This window comes from Olea europaea, chromosome 7 (genome assembly GCF_002742605.1).
Source record: "Olea europaea var. sylvestris chromosome 7, O_europaea_v1, whole genome shotgun sequence".
Taxonomy (NCBI): Eukaryota; Viridiplantae; Streptophyta; class Magnoliopsida; order Lamiales; family Oleaceae; genus Olea; species Olea europaea.
Window position 1 is genome coordinate 14,397,993 of NC_036243.1, and position 13,113 is coordinate 14,411,105.

Below are 13,113 nucleotides of genomic sequence, written 5' to 3' on the forward strand. Positions count from 1 at the left end.
AAAGTATTGTCGCAAAAATTGAAATTTTGTTGCAAAAGTAATTTAGTGACAACAAGATGCTTGTTGTGGGCATTGTCGCGTTATATGACTTACAAAGTATATTCCGTGACAACTTTTACTCATTCATCGTATTAATAAACTAGTAACATTATTTGTTTGATGCAAAAAGTATGAAATTGCAATATGATATTTGTCACCGTAGTGACATTGCAACTCATATTTGTCGCAAAAAATTGAGAGGGCTATAAGTCATTTGCCGCAGCAATTATACCAATAAAGTTTCTGTGAGAAAATATTTATTGCTAATATTATTTTAAAGGTGTAACTTTTGTTACCAAATCTATTTTGCAACAACACATGCTTGTAGTGATATATATTTAATAACAAGTCATATTTGTAGCAAAATAATTTACAATGCATTTGATATGTTGCATATTATATTTTAAGATATTCAACATTTATAATACAATTTATTATGTAACAAGTGATGTTTGTAATTAAATTTATTTCACAACACAGAGAGTTTGTCGCGTTATCATTTGTGAGAAATTATGATTTCTGCCATGTGCTTCCCCACTCAAGTTTGGTTAGCTTCAGATGGCATGGGAGCATATAGATCTTCTGATGTATCATCATCTCATCATCATTTCCAACTTCGTCCAATTTAGATGTATTTCTTTCAGCACCCTCCGTATCATTTTCAAGTTCCACCCCATGAAAAATCCATTTCTCATAAGTTGCAGAGATTTCAAGGTGATATAAATGAGATTCTACCACATCTAGGGACTAAGAATGCATTTTCACAATTTTGACATGGACAACAAACCTCATCGTTCTCATCCAAACATTGTTTTGCTACCTCCATATATTAATTAACACCATCTAAATATTGATCAATTAATCTGTAATGAAGTCGCATCCAACTCCTGTCCATCATGGATATCACTATATTCACATAGATCATACAAAAGAGAATATGCAGTTAGTAATTTTTAGCGAAAACAACAAACAATGTTAACCCAAACAAAAAAAAAAAAAAAAAAGCTACTGGAATGGATATTCTAAGTTAGATTCTTCAAAAAACATTCAGTTTAGTACCATTAGTTAAATAGCATGTTCACTTTATCAAGGTACGTATACTCATGAAACGAATTCTAATAGTTAACCTAAATACAACAGAGAATTTAACAAATGAGGATCATGTGATGAAGCTGAAAGCAACAAGGATAAAAATAATTGGTTCTCACTATAATAGGTCAGTTCCAGTATACATTTTTTTCTGTATACAAGTTTAATATGCATATTTTTTTCGTAGAATAAGTACTTCCCTTGTACAAGTAACAATTAACAACTCAAATAGGAGAACTGCTTGCAATTACTCTAATAGGTCAGTTCCTAGTATACATATTTTTCTGTATACAAGTTTACTATACCTTTTTTTTTTAATAGAATAAGTACTTCTCCTATATAGGTAACAATTAATAACTCAAATTGGAAAACTGCTTACAATTAGTAGGACTAATAAACTCATGGACAGCAGAAGTCAATCTAATTTTTAATAAAAAAAACTTGCAAAGTTCAAATGGGCTCCCATCTGAGATGACCACCTTCTACGACTATGTATTCTATGAGTGCAAGAAATTGGTAGAAAATCATATCATAATGCAACATAAATTGTAAGTCCAGAATTGTAAGAATATATTCAAAATGTATCAATTTGAAGAAGACTGATATCTTGTGCATATTACGTTCACGTTCGTGTTCATGTCAAGTATAACAAGATCAGACTACGATGAGATATAAATACACTAGCTTTTCCAGCTCCAAAATTTTATTTTCCTTGCAGTTCACAACATCCATGAAGAGTGACGACACATCCTCTAAAAAAGACCACCCATTAACCAGAAACAATTATGAAACACATCAATAATGGGAAGGCAGCCCATTGAACTTCGAATTGTAAAACAAGCACTTTGGTATCACTTATTTTGAGTAATCTAATAAGTGCATTTTTAGAAGTAAACTCACTAATATTTTCGTAACCAGTATGTTTTAGCAAATCTTTTTCAATAGATGTCAAAACTAGCTCATTCAATTGTTCTTGTCACATGGGCGGTCACAAATAAGATTTTAATAACTTTAGTTTTGAAGAACTTTCGATAGATGCTTCAATAACTAAATTATCAATAGCAATAAATATATTCAAAAAGCAATCCAATCTTCTCATATAAATCAATAAACCAAAGATGTTTTTGTTTCTTTTGGTAAAAAAAATTCACAAAAATTGAATATAATCATCTATTATTTATCATCCAACAAAAACTTACCCTTCTAGAACAACAAAAAATAATAATAAAACAAAATAAAACATCATGAAATAGCAATTAACAAGTGGACAACTGGCTCCAATAATATATTGTACTATTGTAGAGTAAGTTACAAAGATTGACGATAGTGTTTCTTCTGTTCTTTATTTGACTATTATTCGTGGGTTAAATGATGAAAAAGAGGGAAATAATAAAAAGGGGATCTAGTGTTAGCTTTGTACTCTCCACTTTAATCATTTGAATTTTGAGCTGCTTATTGTCTTCTTAGGTTGGCAATTGATTAATGAAGCTAACTAGACATTTGATATTAGGACTAGTAAAATATATAGTTTATAATATTTTTCCCATATATGTTAAATTACACGAATATAAACATAATATAATTTTTTTACTCTTTTTTCATAAATATTGTACCCTTTAACTTAATATAATAATAAAAATTTTAAATTTAAAAATTAATAAAAACATTATAAATATATACTTCTACATATATATACACTAAAAAAAATTGGTGCCCCTATAATGCTGAGGCCCTGTGTGGTCGCTCAACTCGCACACCCTCAGGGCCGCCTCTGATCATATCTATAATCTAATCTAGCATAGAGTACAATAGAAATAAGATGATGAGAAAAGAGAGCAGAAGTAACCATTCAGGGACTTAAACCCAATATTAATACCCTCCCTGTATATAAATACAAAAGAAATTCATAAGCATATTTGTGCATTGCTTAACCATCGAATCGACAATAAAAATGTATTATTAAACATACACATCAAACCTAAATAAAGAAGTAACAAAAATTGCAAATCTATGTTTCTCCTCAACGGATTAGAAGCGGAAAAAATGCAGATTGAACTACTGAAATTTCTCATATAAGGAATAAGTAGAAAACCCTATGGATGTGGTTGACGGCAATGGAGGCATGAGAGAGTGGTGGTGGCCTATTGGACCGTGCCGTCAATTGAGAATTGGGGATTTTCACTTGGAAGAAACCTTTGTCAAGGGAAGTTATTTGAATTTTTCATGCATTTAGCATCCAGGAAAAGAATTGAAAATACCATACAGAAAAGCAATATGCATGATATTGAGCTTGAGCATCCGAACAGTGGGTCTAGTGGAAAATTTAAAAATAGAATTTATCGTCTTTTCCTGCAAAAATGTAACCTTTCCGGAAACTTTCAACTGCCTGTTTCTCTTCAGTGACAACTCATTTTCCATCAACTTCTCTAGAAAATAGCCTCTCTCTTTTTTTGTGACTCAAGTGTCCGAATTTTGCCCAACTAATCCTGAGGAGTCGCGGTCTTCCCTCTTGGTTTGCCACTCAGGAATATAGCCATTGCACGGTAAAATAGAAAATTTAAAAATAAAACAATTTTTTAATACCAAAAAAAGATGGTCATTTTTACTTCTTTTTTTTTTTTTTTTTTTTTTTTTTTTTTTTTTGGTAGTTCTTTCTTATAAGTTATTGTGTGATTGAAAGTTTAATTGTCTAATGATTTTTTTTTAATTTTTGTTAAAGATAAGTTTTTTCTAGACATTTTATAAAGTTTTTATTAAAATAATTTTTTTTATATTACATATTAAAATGTCATCTTTAACTAGACAAAAAAATAAGACATTTGTTACACAAAAAAAAATAAAAAAACAAAAGAACGTTGCAAGAAAAAGTTAAGACAACAAGCAAAGAGCATTGTGAAATATAATAAAAACAACGGCAAAGTACGTCGCAAAACATAACAACAACTTGAATTGAGGCCTTTTGAAAAGTGCATCGTACGATGATATATCCTTCTACTCTATGATAACATTAGAACCTACAACATATGAGTGAGCTTTGTGGAGACCTAAGGAAACCTTCTTTGTCCATTGCAAAAAAAAAAAATTCTTGTAGCGATTTTTTCCTCAATCTATATAATGTTAGTAACAAATATTCGTTATTGCAAAAAGTAGACCCTATTGCATCACAACCACTTTGTTGCAAAAAATAAAAGTTTACCACCAAAAATTTCCCACCAAAAATAATTTTGGCGCCTTCCTTCTCTCATGTTTTTGCGACAATCTTTATTATTTGTCACGCCTTCTCACATTTCACAATCTTATATTTTTAGTAAATTTGATAAAAGTTGTGAAATTGTCTATCTACCTTGTATATTAACATTCTTGAATATTTAGGAAATTAATTTACTCGATATTTTATCAGCATTTTTGCTTGTAATTTAACTAAATCCCAATTTTTACCTGGAAATAACAAAATGGAAGTTTGCCTTAGCTTAAAATTGAATAAATATTAGATCTTGTTTGACATCTTTACTTCAAAATTATTTTTTCCTACTTTTAACTACACATAAAAAATTCACATTAAAAATCTCAAATATGGCAATCAAAGAGGAACTTAGTTTAATGTTGATCAAGCCACTCGATTCCACAAGAAATGGTAAACAAGTGAGAAATCAAACTTGTAAAACAATAAGTTAAAACTATTTAAAATAATTTGAGTAGTCAACTTGTTTCTATGACCCAAATTATTGTGGATTTTTTTTGGAAATAAATTGTTTCCTTATTTTCATGTAGGAAAACTTGTTTACTTATATTTCACGTGATTTTTATGGAAATATATTATTTCCTTATTCCACATTGTTTCCATTTTTATGTTATGCTATGTACATATAAATAGGGATCTCTTCTTTCAGTTTTGCTCAAGTAAGAATTGTTTAGTTCTTGTTTCTCTCTCCATATTGTTAATTAATAAAACGGTGTGCCTCTACGATTAATTCTCTTTGTTAATTTCTTTACTTTTAAATCTTGTTTCTCGTTGCGATATTCATTACTTCATATCGCGTCAAAAATCTCACTTACTACAATCCTTTCAGGTCCAACAAGTAGTTAGGGATCTTGTAAAATTGCGTATTTGATTTTTACTTGGAAAGGAAGATTGTATCCAAGTTGAATAAGAAAATGAAATCCTCTCTCAATCGAAATTCTATGCGCAATTGTAACCTAATTTTAACAGATTTTCTTACCGTTTAGTACTTTTCTAGGTTTTGGAACGTGGCCTATAAATACAACACTGTAATTTCTTTCCATATTGTCAATTAATATACATCGTTCCTCTACAATTAACTCTCTTTGTTCTTCTTTATTTTTAATCTTCTTTCTTATTATGATTTTTATTATTACATATTGTGTCACTAATCTCATTCATTACAATCCCTCCAGGTCCAACAAGTGGTATCAGAGCTTGGTTCTTTCTCTGTGGATTGGTTGAGGTTTTTCATAGATGACTACCATGAGGTATGATATTCCGCTACTAGATAGAATACAATGTTTTCTTTCTAGCAAGTAAAGATGAGGACTATACTGGCGCAGTTGGATTTAGACGATAAGCTGCTAAGTTTTGAGAAGATGCTAGCTGATTGGACAATGGAGGGATCAAAAGGCTTTATCGTAGATCTATCTTCATTTATCCAACAATATTCTATAAGATGTCTTGAAGAAGAAAACATCATCTACTTTGTGGTTGAAATTGGAGCAGTTATGCATGACTAAAAGTCTCACGAGCAATCTGGCTCTAAAGCAAAAGTTGTATTCTCATCACATGGCGGAAGAAGGGTCACTGGAGGACCATCTTGTCGTGTTCAATGAAACGGTTGTAGATCTGGAGACTTTGAATGTTAAGTGCGATGAAGAGGATCTGACCTTGATCATGTTGTGTTCGCTGTCAAGCTCTTATGCGTCATTTTGGGACACCATTTTGTATAATCAGGATACTTTGACTATAGACGACGTCTATGATGCTTTTCACTCTAAGGAGAAGTTGAAGCATTTGGTTATAGCTACATCGAGGGATGAGGAAGCTCTTGTATCTCATGGTGGTCGATGGATAGGCAGATCGAAGAATAAGAATAATTAGTTTTTAATAAGGGGCATATTTGAAAGGATTGCGGTAAGTTGCAGGCTAAAGATGATTTAACTTCAAATCGTAGAGCTCAACCTTTGACTTCAGATGAAATAAATGTAGTTGAGGATTTTTCAGACAGGAGAGATGTGATGTTGACCATGGTATTTAACGTGGAATCTAGGCTTGAGGAGGAGTGAATTCTCAATTTGGCATGTTCGCATCATTTGTGTTCCAATCGAAATTTCTTTCAGACAAATGAGACTGTTCAGTAAGGTGGAGTTGTAATGGCATACAACTAGTATTGCTGTATTGCTAGGATTAGTTGAGTCAGATTTAGGTTAATCAAGTTCGACATGTAGACCTGAAAAGGAATCTCATCTCATTTAGTACTCTGAATGCAAAAGGGTATAAATTATCTGTTGGAAATGGAGTCTCGAAAGTCCGAAAGGGTGTCCAGGTTGTACTAGAGGGACGGAGAATGTCTCAGTTGTACATCTTATAGGAGAGCACGGAACCAGTTAAGAGACATCTGGACAAATTCAATATCGTGGTGGATATTCAGTTTGGTACAGTACCTTTTGTGAGTGCTATGGGTTGGTTCAAAACATTACTAAAGGGAGCATTAGTGATTTCGCTTTGCCACCAGTTTCAGCAGTTGTACTGTGTTCAATTGCTAGGGTTGGATCCAATGAGCATAGGTACCATGGTGTCAGTAATGTCTATAATGCTTTTGGGGACGTTAAAGGAGACAGTTCTAGCAAGGGGCTTTCTATTCAGGCATTTTGTATGGTTTCTGCTATATGGTGTGCTTTGACCCTATTTGGTAAACATTAATTCCTTCATGGAATTTTGGGAACCCAAGAGTAGGGTTCAGTAGTCGCTTGTGGACGTCGTGTAGAGGACAATGATTTATATGGAGAGTTTTAGTTACTGCTTTGAGGAGATTGGCCATTTCATTTCGATGCAAACTGATTTATTTTTCAGGTGAAGAAATTTTGTGGAGCTCCGCTCGTTGCATCGAAATTTGAGTTAAGATGGATATTGTTAGGTGTTGTAACTCAAATATGGTTAGGAGTCTTGTGAGATCGCATATCTGATTTTTACTTGGAAAGAAATATTGTATCCAAGTTGAATAAAGAAATGAAATCCTCTCTCGGTTGAAATTCTATGTGCAATTGTAACCTAATTTAAACATATTTTTTTTTACCTTTTAGGACTCTTGTAGGGTTTGGAATGTGGCCTATAAATATAAGACTCCTCTATCAGTTTTGTTTAAGCATTATTGCTGTGTCTCTAATTTCTTTCCATATATTAGTTAATATAGGCCGTTCCTCTGCAATTAACTCTCTTTTTTCTTCATTATTTTTAATATTATTTTTTGTTGTGATCTTTATTACTATATATTGTGTCATTAGTCTCATTCATTGCAATCTCTCCAGATGTAACAGTTTACCCATTTCTGAACCCATTTAGTCCCTGTTTGTTTCCCATTCTTTTTTCATTAAAATGAAAAATGTGACTGTTATCTACACATTAAGCCACCAAATTTGAATTTATATCTCTTATGTGGAGCTCATAACGACTATCTTTTCATTCTTATTTTTACAAAAATGGAAAACAAATACTCCCTTAATGTCTGTTGTGAAATAAGCACAAGATAATTGGCAATAATGAAATAAATCAAACAAGACAAGAACATCAAGATTTTACGTGGAAGCCCAAGACACAAAAAAACCACGGGCGGAGCATTTCAGTATAATTAATAATGAAAGTTGTTTATACATGATCTCAATACTCTCAATCAAGATCTAAAGCTCTCTCACATCTATATCAATGTTATGTTATATTTATAAGTCGTGGATGCTGCATATAAATCTTAAAAATAGAGTTATAGAAGGATTAGAGCTGGACAAATCGCCGCTCGAGCGCCACAGCTCGCGGGGCAGTGAGCAGCACGTGCAGTGCTCGAGCGCTGTGTCTATAGTGCGTGGATGCTGCTTCTCGGGACAACATCTTCAAAACACCCCCGGACTAGGCGCCCAGACCCCGTGCTTGGACACCCTGTCTCTGTTCAAACTTTGGCAAATTCGTATTTTTGACTTCTTCAAGGACTCTTTAACAACACCACCAATTCCTTGTCAACCAAACACCAATTCCTAGTAGAAGAGTCACATTTCAAGATGTCTTTCTTCAGGGGAGGAAAAGTGGGAAGTGAGAGAAGAGTGTGAAGAAGCTGCTGAAATGGTCTTATTCTTTGCCCTCTTCTTTTGACTTCCAGTTTTCTCGTTCTTCAATTTCCAATTCTTGATTTCCTGTGCGATATATCCAGATGTGAGATGTCTTACATTTCTCCTGGAAATTTTTAATCCTATTTGTTCAGACATTGTTGTCTTATTAAGATTTTATGTCGCATGTTCTAATTTGGTGTGTTGTCTGAAATTTAAGATTTTATAATCAGTTTTCCTTGGAATGAATTATATTTGCCTTGTTTTGCAGAGAACAATCCACTTGATCTTCTCTCTCTGTCATCGATTTTGATCGATTCTATTTAGGTAATAGTATTTTAATACTATTTTTCTTTCTTAATTTCTGCAATTTATCCCAGATGATTCATTTTTACCCTTTTTTTTTTTTGTAATGATTTTTATTCCTCGGTCTTGATTATTTAAATTCTTGAAATCTCTACCCAATCGTTTATACTTCCAGCTCATTCATCTGGGAATGTTCTTTTTATCCGTTTTGCGAGAAATAAATTTGTTCAATTCTTTAATAATCAGATTGTTTTCATAAAAAGTAATTCATTTCTATATTTGGGTTAGATTATTTTTTGGATTTTTTCTGATAATGGGTTGCGTAAGTTCGAAGAAAATATTATGTCAGAATTGCAAGGCGCCGCTGCGGCGGAGCTACTCAAAGCACTTCCGCCACCAGCCAGAGAAATCAGATGATAGCCACCATATGGTGGCTTTTTCTTCCTCTACATTGGGTTCTTTGATGCTTGACACATCAAATCGGAATCATCCGTTAAATCAGAATCATTTTATAGAAGATGTGATTCCTATTGAAACTGGGGGAATCAATAAAGAGAAAGTGATTAAAGATGTGTTCAAAATGGAGATCATCGAGGCAAAAACTTGGTCGAAAATGATTGATGAGAAAATCCCAAAGGTGTTGGCTAAAACACCTACAAAAACTCCTCCGGGTGAGCCTGAGATTATCAATGTTTGGGAATTAATGGAGGGTCTTGAAGACACTGGCCCTCTAAGGCCTCATCATCTTCGTAGTATCTCTGTCCAAGTTTCGCATAATCCACATTTGTCACGTCTTGATGAGCAAACTACGCCAAGATTGAAAGAAAATGGTGAAGCGTCATCTATTACATTGTGGCCCAATATGACTGACAATGATTCGAATTCGAATTTGAATTCAAGTACTTCATCAGTCCATGTTCCTTGTAATCCAATTATGTCTCATCTTGCGGATCAAACAATGCCAAAAGTGAAAGAAAATAATGAAGCATCATTCATTCCATTATGGCCCGTTATGTCTGACAATGAATCGAATTCGAATTCAAATTCAAATTCAGATGATGCATCTATAACTTCAGAATTTGGTCCTGAAGTGATTTCCACTTTCCGAAAAGCATTCAAGGATCTTCCCCCGGCTAATCATTATCATCTCAACTCATTGGACAGTGACAAGGAGGCAGCAATGGCCGGAAAGGATCAGCCTTTGGAGGTAAAAGATCATGAGCAAAAAGCGAATGTCAATTCCGGGGAGAATGAGATTATTGCAAAATGGGGTACAGACAAGGTGATTGTGTATTATACAAGCCTAAGAAGTGTGAGAAAGACATACGAGGATTGCTGCCAAGTTCGAGTGATTCTTAAAGGACTTGGTGTCAAGGTTGATGAGAGGGATGTATCAATGCATTCAGGATTCAGGGAGGAGCTGAAAGAGTTATTGGGGGACGGGTTCCACGGTGGCTTGCCGAGAATTTTCGTTGGACAGAAATATATTGGCGGGGCAGAGGAAGTCCGGCTAATGAACGACGAGGGACAGCTCCAAAAGGTGGTGGAAAGCTGTGAACTGGTGGAGGATGGCAGTAGAGGTGGAAGAATTGGAGTTTGTGAAGCTTGTGGGGATATTAGATTTGTGCCTTGTGAATCATGTTCCGGGAGCTGTAAAATATACTACGAGGGTGATTTTGAGAAAGAATATGATGAAAATGAGCAAGAATATGGCTTTCATCGATGTCCTGATTGCAATGAAAATGGACTTGTACGATGTCCAATTTGTTGTGATTAAATTCATATTGCTTGAGCAAGGTTTTCATTTTCGGTTCTTGGTACCTCTTGATAGTTGCTTGTTGTACATAAGTGACTTGTGTGGTGAGGTGAAGTCTACATTGAATTATATTACCGAGGATAAAGAAGTTAAAAGCTCATCTTATCTAGTACGGTTTGCCAAATAAGTCCGTAGAGTTTTGATGGTTTGCGGACAGTCTATAATAGTTTTGTATAAATTGAAAGAATTATTTAGAAATTATTTGTATTCTCTCTAAATATGACAGCAAAATAATTCATAAGCATGTTTATGATTCGTTAGTTTGAAATGTAGTGTTTGGGGTTACCTTGAGGTCAATCATTTTAAATGGTCCCTTTAAATGATAGAACTTTGGAAAGGGTCTGATTTGAAATTTTCATCGAAAGACTAGTCTTTGTTACATAAAACCACGAAACGTTAAATGTATTTTTATTGAAAAAAGTTATTTTACTATACACCAACTTCGGGTCAAGTTGGCAAAAATCTATTTTATGTTTGAAGATATAATTTAAATTAATAAAATTGGTCCTTTTTTAACAATTTATTTAACATTTAATATAATATCAGACAATCTGAAGTTTTGCATTTAAGCTAGCCACCATACATTCATGATATTCTAAGTGTTAATTTTTTATTTTTTTTTCTTTAAAAAAAACAAAAAATCAATTAATAGAAGGTGTGCTAAGGATAGAATTGTGAATTCTAGTTAAGAACCCGTTTGTTATGCAATAATAAATAACAGTAAACAATATATAATGAAAGTTAGTGTTAGTTAGCTCTTTAAACAAATATGAAATTGATGAATGGCGTGTATAAGATACAAACATGAATCAAAATCCCAATTCGGTAGAAATTAAAATCTAAATTTTGATCTAAATCAAAGTCAATGATTAATTTTAATTACATTTTTCATTGGGTTATGTTAGCTGTACATTATGCTGTCTATAATGTATAAGTAATATAATATTATTGGAGAATTAAAAAACAAGTTTTTCAATCCTCCAATCATGAAAGTCTACATGTACGTTATGGACAACCTTATGGATACCATAATGTACATGTAGAGTTATTTTTTTTTCATAGAAATCTAAACTTTTTAACCACACATTCCATCATCTTTATTAAAGTTTACAAAAAATCATATTTTAATCTCCACCAAACAAGGTAAATTAAGATTACTCAATAGATCTAGGGTCCAACATTATAACAAATGCAGTTTTAATTTATTCATATTTTTCTATTGTTGTCAACATAACGTTTACGTTGGATAAGTTGAGGGATTCTCTTGACTTGGTTGAAAGAGCCTGTCTATCGAAGAGTCCAAACAATTCAGCTTGAAAGCTTGACCCGCTACTCCGTCGATAGAGATTGAAATCAAATTACTGAAGACATCATATGAAAATATCAATACGATATGATAGAGGAAGTGCTCAAATCATTCAACTAAGAAGATGACATGATAATTTAGGATACAAATTTAAGGGTCCGTTTGATTGCAAAAATGGAATTTGAGTAGAAAGAAAACGAATTCGAAGGAATTGAATTGTCTAGAAATTATTTTCCTGAGAATTGTAAATTATTGCATTTGATTGGTATAATTTTCCACGTGAAAAATGTTTAAATAAAAGTGTTTTTTGGTCTTCGTTTGGCTTTATTTTACATAAAAATTGTTAATTAAATGGATATAATTTATTGGTATTGGGGATAAAATTTATTTCCATTGCCAACAAAAACAAATAAATTAAAAAAAGATCATCTATCTTTTGATGTTCGTTTGACTTTGTTTTACATGGAAATTATCAATTAAAGTGAAATATTTTTTTTGACAATAATTCTTAGAATTTGTTTCCATTGCCAAAAAAAAAAAAAAATGAAAACAAATAAAAAAATTGAAAATAAAAATAGCAGTGGCCTAGAAAATGATTTCTCACCATATCATTTTCATCCAAAACCTAGAAAATGTCTAGGTGGTAAGGAATGATGGAAAATATTTTCCATGGCAAATGTTTCCTATCAAACACTACAAAGGTGGAAAATGTTTGAATATTTTCCTAGTTCCATGGAACCCAGGGCCGGTCCTGGGCTGAGGCATTTGAGGCCTCAGCCTCAGGCCCAAAACCCTTAGGGGGCCCAATTTTGCTTCAAATTTTTTTTTTTTTTTTTTTTTGTTTTTGGGGATAGTTTTGGATTTTGGATGTTATTTTAATTTTGTATTGTTTTCGTAAACTTGTAATGCTCAAATTTTTGCGTACATAATTGAAAATGTTATTAGATTTTTACGTAAATTTTTACGTTGATTTCGTCCGGGGGCCCAATTTACGGACCTTGCCTCGAGCCTCCATTATCACAGGATCGGCCCTGATGGAACCCATTTGGTATCAAACATAGCCTAAGTGTCATCATGACCCTGTCCATCATAGTGGAACTCACCAACTAATCAAATTTCTTCAATCGATGGTGGCACACAAATCGATGTTGAAATATTGTAGCTTGATTCCATCAACCTACCATGTTAAGGGATGAAGAGTGAATAATAAAGAGGTTCAAATTGAAAATTCTCA

At 32.9% G+C, this 13,113-nt stretch overlaps 1 protein-coding gene across 4 annotated transcripts; it reads left to right on the plus strand.

Annotated features, from left to right (window-relative positions):
- The first annotated feature begins 8,122 nt into the window (after window positions 1–8,122).
- On the plus strand, window positions 8,123–10,841 carry LOC111397096 (uncharacterized protein At5g39865-like). Of its 4 annotated transcripts, none has more exons than XM_023023834.1 (3): window positions 8,124–8,557; window positions 8,723–8,778; window positions 9,107–10,841. In XM_023023834.1, the coding sequence occupies exon 3, from the start codon at window positions 9,185–9,187 to the stop codon at window positions 10,532–10,534; it is 1,350 nt and encodes a 449-aa protein (XP_022879602.1). In that variant the 5' UTR covers window positions 8,124–8,557; window positions 8,723–8,778; window positions 9,107–9,184; the 3' UTR covers window positions 10,535–10,841. The 4 variants fall into 4 exon arrangements, with proteins under 4 accessions (XP_022879599.1, XP_022879600.1, XP_022879602.1 ...); XM_023023835.1 differs by having other exon boundaries at window positions 8,124–8,470; XM_023023831.1 differs by having other exon boundaries at window positions 8,123–8,557; window positions 8,723–10,841.
- The last annotated feature ends 2,272 nt before the right edge of the window (window positions 10,842–13,113 follow it).